Genomic DNA, 13,497 nt, shown 5'->3' on the forward strand with positions numbered 1-13,497 from the left:
ACGGAGAGAGGGACGGAGAGATAGACAAAGAGAGAAAGACAGAGGGATTGAGAGAGAGACTGCGAGAGAGAGAGAGACTGAGAGTCTTGATTCCCAGCACTTCGTCTTTTTTTCAAAATCGAATTCGGGCAGCCTGATATCATGACGCTGTTCAAAGAGCGGCTCATAGTGATAACTGTAGGTCAGAAACTTCAGGCTTAGACGAGCTTGACTGAAAAGGCAAAACTGGGGTAACGAAGGATATTCCCTTCCACATCTATGGCTTGAAGAGTTTGAACTTTGATCCACCTACAGTAGATTCCCTATTCTTAACGATAACTGTGGCGGGTTGTTTTGACGTGCGTGACTCTCCAAAAAGGCGGTACTTTTTCACTTACAGATCCCAAAAGATTGTCCACGTTTTGTCACGTAGACAACACGTATATGAAGGTATACATTTCTTTATTCCCGGTGTGAGCGGATTAAAGAAAATGCATCTATCTGGATATGCAGCCTGCAATGCTGAATACAGAACTGGTGTGAGGTGGTATACCGGGTATGCAACAAACAAAAACAAACAAACAAACCAAATACAGTTGTTACCGTTTACAGGTCGTTCACCGTCATTGGTTGACAGGTCACACAAACCTTTTACATAAACTGTTTGTTTCCAATCTTCCATAGCTGCCCGAAAATAGATGCCCCAGGCCTTCCTCCCACAAAAGATGCTCTATTTGTGCCCTAACAAGGGAAGCTCCAGTAAGTAATTAGCTCCGTTGAATGATTCGAAAAATTCATCACTTCGCTAGCTGCATACGTCACGTCGGTAACGTCTGTCCTTTTGACATCAAAAGCGTACAAAACGGTTCATTCTGTAATGTTAAGGCCTGGGGGAATTAAAAGTTGTGAAAAAAAAAGAAAATTAGGTTCGGTAGCTAGGGACTCCTATCCTGGAGTCTCGCCTTGTTCGCTTTGTTCCGCTCTCGAAGGACGCTACTCGCCAACAACACGGGCAGCGGCCTTCGGGAGCTGAACAAAGAGAACATTCTGGACTCCAGACTAGGGGCTCCCTCACCTTACTTTTTAAGAAATTGAAGTGATCCATTTAGCAATGTAAAACTCGTGTAGAATACCACACGGTGTATTCCGTATCATCCGAAGTACCAGCCCGACCGTGGGAGGGCTGGTATCATTTATGTCATACCAAGGTCGAATGATTTAATTTCCAAACTACTCATAAAATCATTCGCCACATTTTTTCTAATCTGTGCCAACACCTTATTCTTTAAGAACATCAATTGGAGAAAAATTCAAACAATAGAACTATGCGGTCCATTTAATCGATGGAAGTCTGGGTGATATAACCATAAGAAGCCTGTGTGTGTGATACAGAAAATAATCACCCGATCCGGAACAGCCGATTCTCGTGTGAAGGGGCCTTAAGAGCACCACATCGGGGTCTGTGAGGGATTGGAACCCAGAACCTTCAGAATCTAGCTCAGCAGCCCAAAGGCGCAACAAAGGTCAGCTGGTCATCCCAAAACTCATTTTACACCTGGTTGAAGTGAGGAAAGTCGTGTAAAGTGTCTGTCCGAAGGGCACAAGATCTAGTCTCTACCAGACTCCGGATCGCTGGAAAAATCGTAGAAATGGAACAAATAGAGGAGTAAGCCGGCCAGAGGAATATAACCGACCAGGGAACAGCACGCAGTCGACAGACTCCTAGGATCGCGAGCTGTTCCCTGGCCGGTTATATTCCTCTCTATTTGTTCCATTTCTACGACTTTCCAGCGATCCGGAGTCTGGTAGAGACTACACAAGATCGGTGACATGACAGGATTCGAACCCGGAACCTGTAGATTCTCCACCAAACACCTAAAGCTGGTATCTCACCGGGGCATCGGTGTGGCACTGCGGGGTATGAAAGATGTTTAACGAGTTCTAGAGATAAAGAACTACTTTTCTTACGTTTTGTGTATTTGGTGTCTTTTAAGTCATACTTTTACGCTTTACACAATATCTCAATTATAAAAAAATGGAGAAAATAATGAATGAATGAATGAATGAATGAATGAATGAATGAATGAATGAATGAATGAATGAATGAATGAATGAATGAATGAATGAATGAAAGACCTTTATTGTACATTCATGCCTCGACGGGCTAGGTACAGGTCACTGATAACAGACATAACTGATAACAGACATGACAAACATATGCAAAAACAACAATATACAATTTAACTAGTTGAAGGTACTGAGCTAACAGGATGATCGACATCTTCTCGCTTCTTTGTACAGATGTAGACATAGGAACAGATAATAATAAAACACGTACAGTGAACGAACGAAGTGCAGTGAAAGTGCACCATAACCTCCTTCATCATAACCTAATGGAAAGCTGCCTGCAGGCCGATTTGACTTTCATGAATTAACAAAGGTTCAAACAAACTTACATAAACTGTTTATTGCAAGTTTTATAATTGCCTTAAGTCACCCCAGGCCTTACTTACACAAAGATGCTTTCTTTGTGTCCTTGGAAGAGTAGGTTCCGTTAGTAATATGCGTGAAATTACAGCAATCACTACACACACGACTACACACGTCACGCTGTGACATCAAAAGCGTAAGAAGCGGCTCTTTGTATAAGGCCTGAGAAAATGTTGTGTGCCTTGTTATAGTCCTGAAAAAAAGGTTCGATATGTAGGGGTTGTCTTAAGAATTCGGCTGAAGTGATCCTACTATTGCATTTTAGAAATCAAATTTAAAAAAACGATGTACTATCATGATGCATCTCTGTTATATTTTTTATGACTTTCATTATTCTTGCTGATTAGGCGACTCAGCAAGGACAGGCTATGCTCACAATCGGCATAATGTCTGCTCACAACATCTGGATCGCTAATCGAGCCGTAATATCCGCCCTATGATTCGCTAGCTTTTCAGACACACTTCCCCAGAACCTCAGAACATACTGAGCTACTGGTCAAAGAAAGCGAGGTTCGGGTTGTGCGCGTCAAATTTTAGGTCGCAGAGATAGCGGCGAGAGCGCCTGTCTAGTAGATAGGGGGTATAAACAACAGTTCATCAAGAAATAAGTGAGGCCCGCATAACAAATTTTTTACGTAAATGTGATACTACTACCATCTACTATATAAAACTATGTGTTTGCGATGTTGTTGATTAACGCTAGAGGGCGCAATTCTCTTAAGAAAATCGGACAGGACTTGTTCTACGTGTATACTACTTGTATATGTACGTTTTGTACTACGCATGAATACATAAGTATATGTTTGCAATGTTGTTGATTGACGATAGGTGGCGTTGTTCTCTTAAGGGTTTTCAAAAAGCCTCTCTTTCTTGCGAAAACGCCGGACAGGACTGGTTCTACGGGTTGGTGCTTTGACCTTTCATCCCATGACGCATGACGTAATCAGGTATGAAATCTGGGGGTAATTACCTGTCCAACAATGAATCTGTGACGCGGCAGTTCACAAAACCCGTCTCCCCCCAAAACAACCTAGTCTCCTAGCAGACGTGTCAGCTGGATGACAAAAGGGAAAAATTTGGCCAAATAGGGACAAATAAGTTGTCATGGGATCTCAGTTTATCGCCAGTCAGTCCACTCCTAGGCTAATTAACTCCTAATATTACTTTTTTTTCCTAACTTGGCCGTAGTCCACTAGAGAAGAAGCCAGTTAATTTAGTTGCACAACGGATTTAAACGCACACTTCTGCTAACTGCACGGAACCTCATAATCCCAAACCGGTGCTGTCCAGCTATATAACTTCGCCTTTTTGCACCAGTTGGATAATTGCACGAAATTCACTGGCAAACAGGTCGTGCAATTAAGCGGCTTCTACTGTATTACTATTCGGCAAAACCGGAGCCTGGTAGAGACTACGAAAAAAACCTGCCCATCAAGTCAGTCCTCAGGGACAACAATTACCACCACACGTAGACGACTGAAAGAAATGCGATAGCGCAAGACAGCGGTCTTGGGGCGACAATTCCATGCGAAACTCCACAGATATCATCATGAAGAGTCCGAAGCGAACTCTTGGGATCATTCTCCTGGCCGTGGTCGGGTTCTTCACCTACACAACCTTCAACCGGCCGGTGGAGAAGAAGGGAACACCGAGCCGAAGTCGTGGCAAGACTGCCCACCATCTTGATAGCGAATCCGTGATTAGGTCCCACAAACATCACCACCACAGGGACGAGGCTGACTACGAGATTCAGCCACCGTTCGAGTGGGAAGAGTCGGATAGGGACAACAGCACGATGGAGTTCACAACTAATCATCCCACTACGGGGTTAGTAGTATTTGTTTGTTTGTTTGTTTGTTTCTTTGTCTATCTGTTTGTTTCTTTCTTACGTTTAATGCTACGTTTCTCTGTAGAAAAGATTCGCAATTGCAAGACTACCTAGAATTTATTTTTGAAATGTTCATCACTCAAGAGTTAGATTGTATTCACATCGGGGTTAGTAGTATTTGTTTGTTGTTTGCTTGATTGTTTGTTTATCTGTTTGTTTGCTTGTTATGACTCTGTGCTTAGCCGAGTGTGATTATGAATGAAAATTGTTGTGTTTTTCTGCAAAACAATTCGTTATTGTTAGACTACCTGGAATTTTATCTTGAAATTTTGATCACTCAAGAGTTACATTGTGTTCACTACGGGATTAGTAGTATTATTTGTTTGTTTGTCTGTTTCTTTGCTTGTTATGGCTGCGTGTTAAGCCGAGTGTGAATGAAAATTAATGCTGTGCATTTCTTTTTAAAAAATCGCTATTGCTAGACTATCTAGAATTTCATTTTGAAATGTTCATCACTCAAGAATTAGATTGCATTCACATCGGGGTTAATAAGTAGTATTTGTTTGTTTGTTTGTTTGTCAATCTGTTTGTTTGCTTGTTTTGACTCCGTGTTTAGCCTAGTGTAAAGCCTAGCCTTTGTCAGAAAAAAAAACAATTTCAAGACTACTTGGAAATTTATTTTGAAGTTTTCATGATTCAAATGTCAGATCTTATTCTAGTACTGATAATGATCCTGAGTTTCTTTCCTCAGATCTCTCTGTATGTGTGTGTTTTCGGATATTTGTGGTTGACATAACTTGGGAACCTTTGGATGGATTGTAATGATATTTAGTAAGTGGATAGGGGCTGCGAAGATAAAGGTCAAGGTCGATTTTTGAACCCTCCCCCTGGTAAGTGACCTTGGTACTGCAGCAGAACTTCAGTTTTTTTTATCTTCTGCTATGGTCTTTATATCTGGGTGGCAGTGTGATGTATTGACGAAATTGTGTAGGTTTGGGCCCTAGCAGATTGGTCTGGAACTTATTTTTGGAATTAAGACAACATACAGCTGACAGCATACTTCAATGGACGGGAGACCTGGCGCATCCCCGTCTTGTAATTAGCCAGCAAAAGGGTATGTCACCCCGTAAGGGGCGGTATAACCCCGTCGTGTGTAAACATGTGCGAACATGTGTGATCACGTCGACCGATGATGATGACGATGACTAATGTTGTGTCCCTCTCTATCTCCAGACCTGAAATTGACCACATTGACCGGTGCAAGCCCCACCACAACATTGCCTTCATCAAGGTTCGTTTGTTTGTTTATTTTGTTTGTTTATTTATTAGGAATCTCCATTAGTTCAATACATCAAACTATTCTTTCTTGAGTCCTCTACATACAATCCAATAAAATACATTACAATAAATTACACATATAATGTCAATCAGTCGTTTAGCATAAATCAATACACATCACTAATGTAGTACAACATAGTCATTGGATGTAGTTCCTTAGCACTTTTGTACTTTCCTTATTATATGTGTTGTTAGAACCTGCAATTAGCCTTAGGGCATGAACTTGCAATAAACATATCATTATACAATGCAATGAATCACACATATAATGTCAATCAAACGATTAGCATGAATCAATAACATTCGTATTTTCCCAGAACTATCGTAGAGTGGAACTTGTTATCACCAAGCACAGTAGGGGCCTCTTCTCTGGATAGTTTTAAAGAACGCTTGCAGATAGATGTGCAGAAGTTAGGTGTGACGAATCGTTCAGTGTAATATAACCAGCTGCTGCCGCACCGCGTGCCTGCGAAGCTGGTGTGTTACGCCGAAGGGCGGTTATACCGGCTATATAGATACAGATACAGAATAACATCATTAAACATATTATCATATTATTCAATACAATGAATCACACATATAATGTCGATCAGTCGATTAGCATGAATCAGTAACATCATTAAACATATCATATCATACAATACAATGAATTACACTTATAATGTCAATCAGTCGATTAGCATAAATCAATAACATTATTAAACATATTATCATATTATCCAATACAATGAATCACACATATAATGTCAATCGATCGATTAGCAAAAGACAATAACATCATTATCATATTGTCGAACAAAGTCTTCTTCGTTTCACAACCTTCTTTAATTCTTCTGTAGACGTTTCGGCGACTATTTGTCACCTTCATCAGTACAGAATGTACCGATGAAGACGACATTCTGTAATGATGAAGACTACAGATTGTCGCCGAAACGTGTACGGAAGAATTAATAGAAGGTTGTGAAACGAAGAAGACTTTGTTCGATTGATCTACCAACCTGATGGAACTATTTACGAATTATCAATGGTATCATCAAGCTTACAATTCATTCCGACATGTTCACTTTCTGTAACTACTGGCAACACTATGTTGATCTGGTCTACAAGCGCTAATGCTTTCATTTTGTACATACCTTTAACACCATCCGGTCTTACCCATTCTGTATTTATATGTATATATATGTCTCCCGGTTTTTAATTGTATGTATTGTTATGGGCCTGTAGTGCCTGAAATAAAGAATAATGAGATAATAAATATTGTCTAGGTGCACAGGTGCGGGTCCTCCACCGTACAGAACATCTTCCTGCGGTACGCCTACGGTCACGACCTGGTCGTCGGCCTTCCGCGCATGCCCGAGTCGCCGTGGGTCGGGTGCAGGAGCGTCATCAAGGACAGTGACGTCATGGAGCTGTCGGAGGGGGTGAAGTGGAACATCTTCGCCCACCACAGCACCTACAACAGGACCAACTTCGACCGCTTCATGCACCCGGACACTCAGTTCGTGGGCATTCTCAGAAAGCCCATCAACCGCCTCAGGTCAGTAATTATACCCAAGGACCCCGCTCTCGCCGCGCTCTCTCTGTGACCTAAAATCTGACAGATTGCTCAACAAATTGTAAAGAAGAGACGATTTTACGCTTTATGAGTTTTGTAGCCGTTTCAGTCACAAATTTACATTTTGTATATGCCCAATATGAAATTTAAGGTTACACACATCCGCTTAGGTTGCAGTGGGAGCGCAGCGCGATTGCCGTCTGGTGGAAAGTAGACCAAGTTGCCATATGACTTCCCTGGTTGTAGACTAGAGAAAAGGAACAGTCTGTGTATACATGGACATATTTTATTCAAGTTTTGCAGAAGATATGATATATAAATTTAGTAATTGTGTGAAAGGGACAGATGGGACATTGTGAAATAGTATTGCTATCTAGAGGACATCGATCTAAATTTCTCAAAGATATGAAATCTGCAACATTGTACCCGTCAGTTGTAATGCTTTTAACCTTTACGTTTCTAAATTAAATATCATTCAATGGAGGCGTCACTACGAAATCCGATGAAGTCATTTTCAATCCTTGAAAACCCTTGACCCCAGGTCCGTGTTTTACGCCCTCCGGCTGGAGCAGTACTTCCCGGGTCTGGAGGGGAAGGAGAACGACACCGGCCTGATGATGTACCTCCGAGACCCCGCCCACTGGGACAACAAGTTCAGTCACCCCGCCACGTGCTTCGAGCATGACGCATGCGTCCAGGACTGCATGGCCAAGGACTTAGGGCTGCCACCTGGCGAGCTGGACGGACAGGCCATCGACACCTTCATCCACAAGATCGGGAGGGATTTCTCCCTCATCCTCATCCTGGAGCACATCAACCACTCGCTGGTCCTGCTGAAGAGGAGAATGTGCTGGCAGATGGAGGACATCCTCTACTGGGTCGCGGACGAAGACGACATGACCAACTACGAAGAGAAGGAACATTTCACCGAGAAGATGGTCGCCAAGTTCAAGAAGTCCAGCCGGATCGACTACTACCTGTACGAACACTTTAACGCCTCCCTCTGGCGGCAGATCGGCTTGGAGGGTCGTGACTTTCTGCAGGAGGTCTCGGAATTCGAACGGATCTTGAAGATTGTGAACGAGCGCTGCCAGGAAGACGACGGTCAATTCAAGATCGTGCCAGCGACGGACTTTAGCAAGGAGATCTATCTAACCTGGAATTTCTGTACGAAGCTTCGGTTTAACCGGTTATCGTGGGATGAGAACATTAGAGGCATGCAGCAGATTCACTACGGGAAGGTAGAATCGAAGAAAAGCTTTCAAGACCGTTGGGGTGACATTAAAGAACACTAAACTAGTACAATTTGATTTAATAGTAAATCCTATTTCACAACTTAGCAGTTTATACACATGCTTAAATTAGAGTGCTGCATTTGCATATGGTAGGTTGTTTACAAAATGTCAAATGTATGAAAATTGAATACAAAATGTCATACTGTTAATCTACGTACAATCGAGGCATTGTGTTGTTCGAGGCATTATATTGTTTGAATACTACATATTTAGTTAAGAGGTTTTGCTAACTATGATTGGTTCATCATCACTGTTGCTAAAACAGATTTAATACATTCATTATTGTACATTTTCCAAATTAAAATGGTGAGGTAGTCCCCATACATATAAGACTCCAGAAATAGACCAGGAAGGTTTTCCAATAGCCAGTACGATTCACGCCCCAGTGCACACGACCAAAACACTTTTATTTACAGCTCCAATCACACCCAACCAAACCCGCTCAAGCATGTGAAGCACTCAACCTAACGTTAGCATTATGCACTGCTTAATGTCATACAATTACTCCATATGTACTCCCTAGAAAAACGCCATAAACTCTAGTAGACATAGACGTTCTTGGTATGAAGCAGAAATTATTAGAAGTGTTACATTCTGCCCGTTTAGTATAAAAATAAAAACACTTTTATTTACAGCTCCAATCACACCCAACCAAACCCTCTCAAGCATGTGAAGCACTCAACCTAACGTTAGCATTATGCACTGCTTAATGTCATACAATTACTTCATACGTACTCCCTAGAAAAACGCCATAAACTCTAGTAGACATAGACGTCGTTCTTCGATTGAAACAAATATCTAAAGCGTTACATTCTGCCCGTTTAGTACGCATGTATCAGAAGCCATGACGTGATTGGTGACCTCTTGACCTCCGGGCCGGTTTACCTTCTTATCACGCAATGCCGCGAGCGTCAATGGTAACCTTTCAGTCGGTATATGAACACGAGGCAGGTTATTACACACTTGCGAGGTCATATCATTTACAGCAAGGTTCGACTCGTAACCTTGTGGTAAGGACAAATGTGAATAACCTCTTAAATTCCACTCGTTCGTTAACCAATATCTATATCTAACCTTGTTCGCAGCTAACGAATAAAATTAAGTTTTGTAATGCATGTATGACGTTTATTTTTGCTTATACATGAGAAGGTCAAATTGACCTGTTGGCCGCTTTTCATTGACGTTATGAGGAAAAAAAGCAAGAGTCAGACAGAGATACAGTTTATATCATGTAAATATACAATACGATAAGTCTCAACATCACAGTATCTGTTGACAGGTGATGTATGCTATATCATGTTGTTATGGGATAATTTGTAGCCTTTCAGAATTGGGCGTTTTTATTCCTTGGTGTTTTCAATTATACGAAAGACACTGGTATCACACCCCGTAATGTTCCAGAAAGAGTGGCAAGAAAAGGTACGCATGGAGCTCTTTTTATAAAGAAAAGTGCAGGGTCTTCACGACGCTGTATAGTTGTGCCATTATTTGCCCCCCTCCCCACTTTTTTGTCTGACCTAATATTTGTAGTCTGTATAGTTTGATCTAACCGAACCGGTTCGACACAGGCGATCGTACAGCTGATTACATCCAGGTCAGTCATTAAAATAGTTCACGTTTCTGGACAGTATTTTTAATATAAAAGACGATTACTAGTATAAAATGCTTGTGTTTCCTTCTTTTTGTATATTTTGCTATATTCGTGAAAGTAAAATTTGAAACTACAATGAATTTTGATATTTTGAAGGTCACAGTGCCTAAGGTCAGAGTTGAAAGTTCAAAGGAGAGATAACCGAGGTTACGCATAATATATGCAGGTGTATTCGTGTTTGGAGGCAATCAGGGCCACATGGTTTATTCTTTTACGTTTACCAAATCCACATGTATACCGAGCACTCTACGCGTGAATAAGAATCGCTACTATGGCAAACCAGTACATGATTGCCACAGCAGGTCAGAATTTTGACAGATTCACGAAATCAAGATTTGAAATCGGCATATGAAGACAACAGGACCCGGTCTTTGGGGGTTGTCCATTCAACATGGAAGTAGGAGGCCTCAGGAGTATCAAAACATACCTCTTGGGGCTGACCGTGCTATCTGTTATGGCATGTATTGTCCTGCAGTTTGTCGGACTGGAATCGGGAACAATTTGGCGCGGGTTACGACAAGGAAGAAATGGGCTGTCCATGACCCATCTCCAGGGACGCGACCTGTCCACAAGGTAAGGCCATCGAAATTAGGTCATACTATTTCATTTCAGATTACTTTAGATTAAGAAGATTAAGTTTGAAGATATTGAAGAAGTGATGAATGTCCTCAATAGTGGTAAACAAATATGAATAGTCTAGAATAACAAGGCTACAGATAATGTATCTTAACATCCATGGAGTTACGACAGCCGGTGCTTCGATGACCACCAATAACCTTGGTGGTCCTACTTCACACTGAACTGCAGCTTCTCTTGGCTGCTTCAATTCTTAGTTGTGAATTAAGAACTTAGTTATTCAGACAGTTACCAAAATGATAAATTGTCAACGGAGTAACAGCTTTGGGTCGAATGTAGATAGTTTAACTTTAATGTAACGATTAGGCAGTGCCTTAATGAGGAATTGTCCCTTTACATACGTGAATGTCCACCTTGTTCTGACAGTTAATTTCTTAACGCTAAAGAAGGGTTCCGAGATCCTACGAGTGTTACTAGAAACGTCCGAAACTATTTTTTTTCAATCCAATTGCAGGGATTACTTTATTTGCCCAACACTAATTGGACATTACACAAAGATCTATCTATCTATCTAAATCCAACTTTTTTGTATCTTTCCCAAGGTCTACAGCTGCCAACGCCAGCATTGCCTGCACTCCTCACGATAACGTGGCGTTCATCAAGGTGTACAAGTGCGGCTCCTCCACTCTCCAGTCCTTCTTCCTCCGCTACGCTCATCAGCACGACCTGATCCCAGCCCTCCCGAGCCGCGGGGATCGTCCCATCATCGGCTGTGGGGCAGTCATCCAGGAACACAACGTCTTGCAGCTTCCGGGAGATCCCAAGTGGAACGTCTTCGCCCATCACTTCACCTTCAACAAGACCGTCTTCGACCGCTTCATGCATCCGGAGGTCAGATTCGTCGCCATCTTGCGAAACCCCATCGCCAGACTCAACTCTGTTTTTGACTACTTCAACATGTGGCAATACTTCACGAACATGACTGAAAAGCGCCCCGATGGACAACCGCCTGTCATGACGTATCTACAGGACCCTAGTGGATGGGACAAGGCGTTTGTTGGACGTCAGAGCAGATGTTACGCTGGAAGGTGTGTGAAAAACTGCATGGCTAAGGACTTAGGATACAACTCGCTGGACTCGGCAACCGAGTTTGTCAGCAAGGTGGATAAACAGTTCTCTATGATACTGATACTGGAACATCTCAACCATTCCTTAGTTCTGCTGAAGAGGAAGATGTGTTGGTCCATGAACGACATCATCTACTATTTGGGCAAGAAGCAACGAGAACGAAAGGGGAACACAACCGTTCCGATTACGGACGAAATGAAAGCGCGGTACAGGGCGTCGAGTCCTGTAGACCACGAGCTCTACGACCATTTCAATCGCTCCTTGTGGCGACAGATTCAACTCGAAGGGCGGGATTTTTTCGAGGAACTCGGTCACTTCCAGAAGGTTCTGGACGATATCTTTGTTTTCTGTCACGGACGGAAAGAAAAGGGACAAAACGTTACCATTCCCGCGTCAAAATGGAACGAACCTATCGTCATTTCTGGGCACACTTGTACAGTCCTTACCTGGCTGAGACACAATTGGGACATGATTATTCGCAGAAGGTTAATTAAACGTTTCGGAAAGGCGGAAGGATGATATTATTACTCAGCGGTTATGGGCCATCAGGTATTGACAAAAAAAGCGACTCATCGGACAGTTTGCCACCGTCCTACCTGTAGGCTCACGTGCAAAATGCAACGGAATCGCCCAGTGCATGTCAGTACTCGCCTAGGGCTAGCCAGCTTTGGTCCGATCTCAAAATCCCCATTGTCGTTTCGACTGTTGGGAGTGGATCAAACTCACAAGGCTGTACTAGGCTGAAAGTTATGGTAGTACGATATTCTCAAACGCCGTCGCTGTGAGGTTGTTTTTTGTTTGTAAGCAATGTGCAGCCCAACTGTTTTCTCAGTTTGCCTTATGATGTCTCTCTTGTATTGCTGTATAGATAGTTTTTTTTCATTTAAATGATAACAGTACGTACCTCAAAGATCTATTCCATACCTGTTTTATTTCATATTCCATTTCTATCGTTGCTATCATTGAACATCGAGAAACATCAAGAGAAAGTTTATGTACACAATATATACTGATTATTGTTTTGTTTTTTTCTTCGTACAAACCGAGTGTTATCATCCAAAATACGTTACACCACTTTTCACAGTACAAAAGCGGATAAGATTATCACAACATTTCGTAAATCACGTAGTGTGTAGAAGTCTTCTATGACACATTGCAAAGCTGTTACCGTCTTTGTTCTAGATAGTAGTAGTGACAAGGGTAGACAAGTGCTTATCACTACTGATACTACCCTTCAGTATGACTCTAGCACCATTGACTGAACTGACAAGACGCCCATCTAAAGCACATAGATGCTACAAATGCTTTTCAACACTGGGCAATTGCTCAATCTCCAACGTGCTCTAAATAGACAGAATTCACTTTAACATCTTACCTCCTCTGACACATCTTCCTGGAAGCCTTCGTTACTACACTTTTCACGCGCGTCACTGATCAAAAAGATCAGATAATCAATGATCATTGATCAGTAATAAACCTTTACCCTTTTACACACCTCCATGCAATCATCTTGTCACGGTGATCTGTACCCAAAGAAACAGTTCACAAGCCAAACCTTTTTAATATTTTTTCTCCGCAGTCCTTTGTTCAAGTTCGGTGCCCTGAGGTATAACTCGGGCCTTGTCAGCCTCAACTTGCGCCATTACACTGGCCCATC

General features: G+C 42.1%; 2 protein-coding genes across 2 annotated transcripts; both read left to right on the plus strand.

Annotated features, from left to right (window-relative positions):
* Positions 1-3,493: 3,493 nt before the first annotated feature.
* On the plus strand, positions 3,494-8,634 carry LOC118428185 (galactose-3-O-sulfotransferase 2-like). Its single transcript, XM_035838176.1, has 4 exons — positions 3,494-4,296; positions 5,531-5,588; positions 6,901-7,172; positions 7,732-8,634. The coding sequence occupies exons 1-4, from the start codon at positions 3,995-3,997 to the stop codon at positions 8,483-8,485; spliced, it is 1,386 nt and encodes a 461-aa protein (XP_035694069.1). The 5' UTR covers positions 3,494-3,994; the 3' UTR covers positions 8,486-8,634.
* Positions 8,635-10,243: 1,609 nt separating this feature from the next.
* LOC118428230 (galactosylceramide sulfotransferase-like) lies at positions 10,244-12,845 on the plus strand. Its single transcript, XM_035838238.1, has 2 exons — positions 10,244-10,709; positions 11,315-12,845. The coding sequence occupies exons 1-2, from the start codon at positions 10,528-10,530 to the stop codon at positions 12,357-12,359; spliced, it is 1,227 nt and encodes a 408-aa protein (XP_035694131.1). The 5' UTR covers positions 10,244-10,527; the 3' UTR covers positions 12,360-12,845.
* The last annotated feature ends 652 nt before the right edge of the window (positions 12,846-13,497 follow it).

This window comes from Branchiostoma floridae, chromosome 12, assembly GCF_000003815.2.
Source record: "Branchiostoma floridae strain S238N-H82 chromosome 12, Bfl_VNyyK, whole genome shotgun sequence".
Classification (NCBI taxonomy): domain Eukaryota; kingdom Metazoa; phylum Chordata; class Leptocardii; order Amphioxiformes; family Branchiostomatidae; genus Branchiostoma; species Branchiostoma floridae.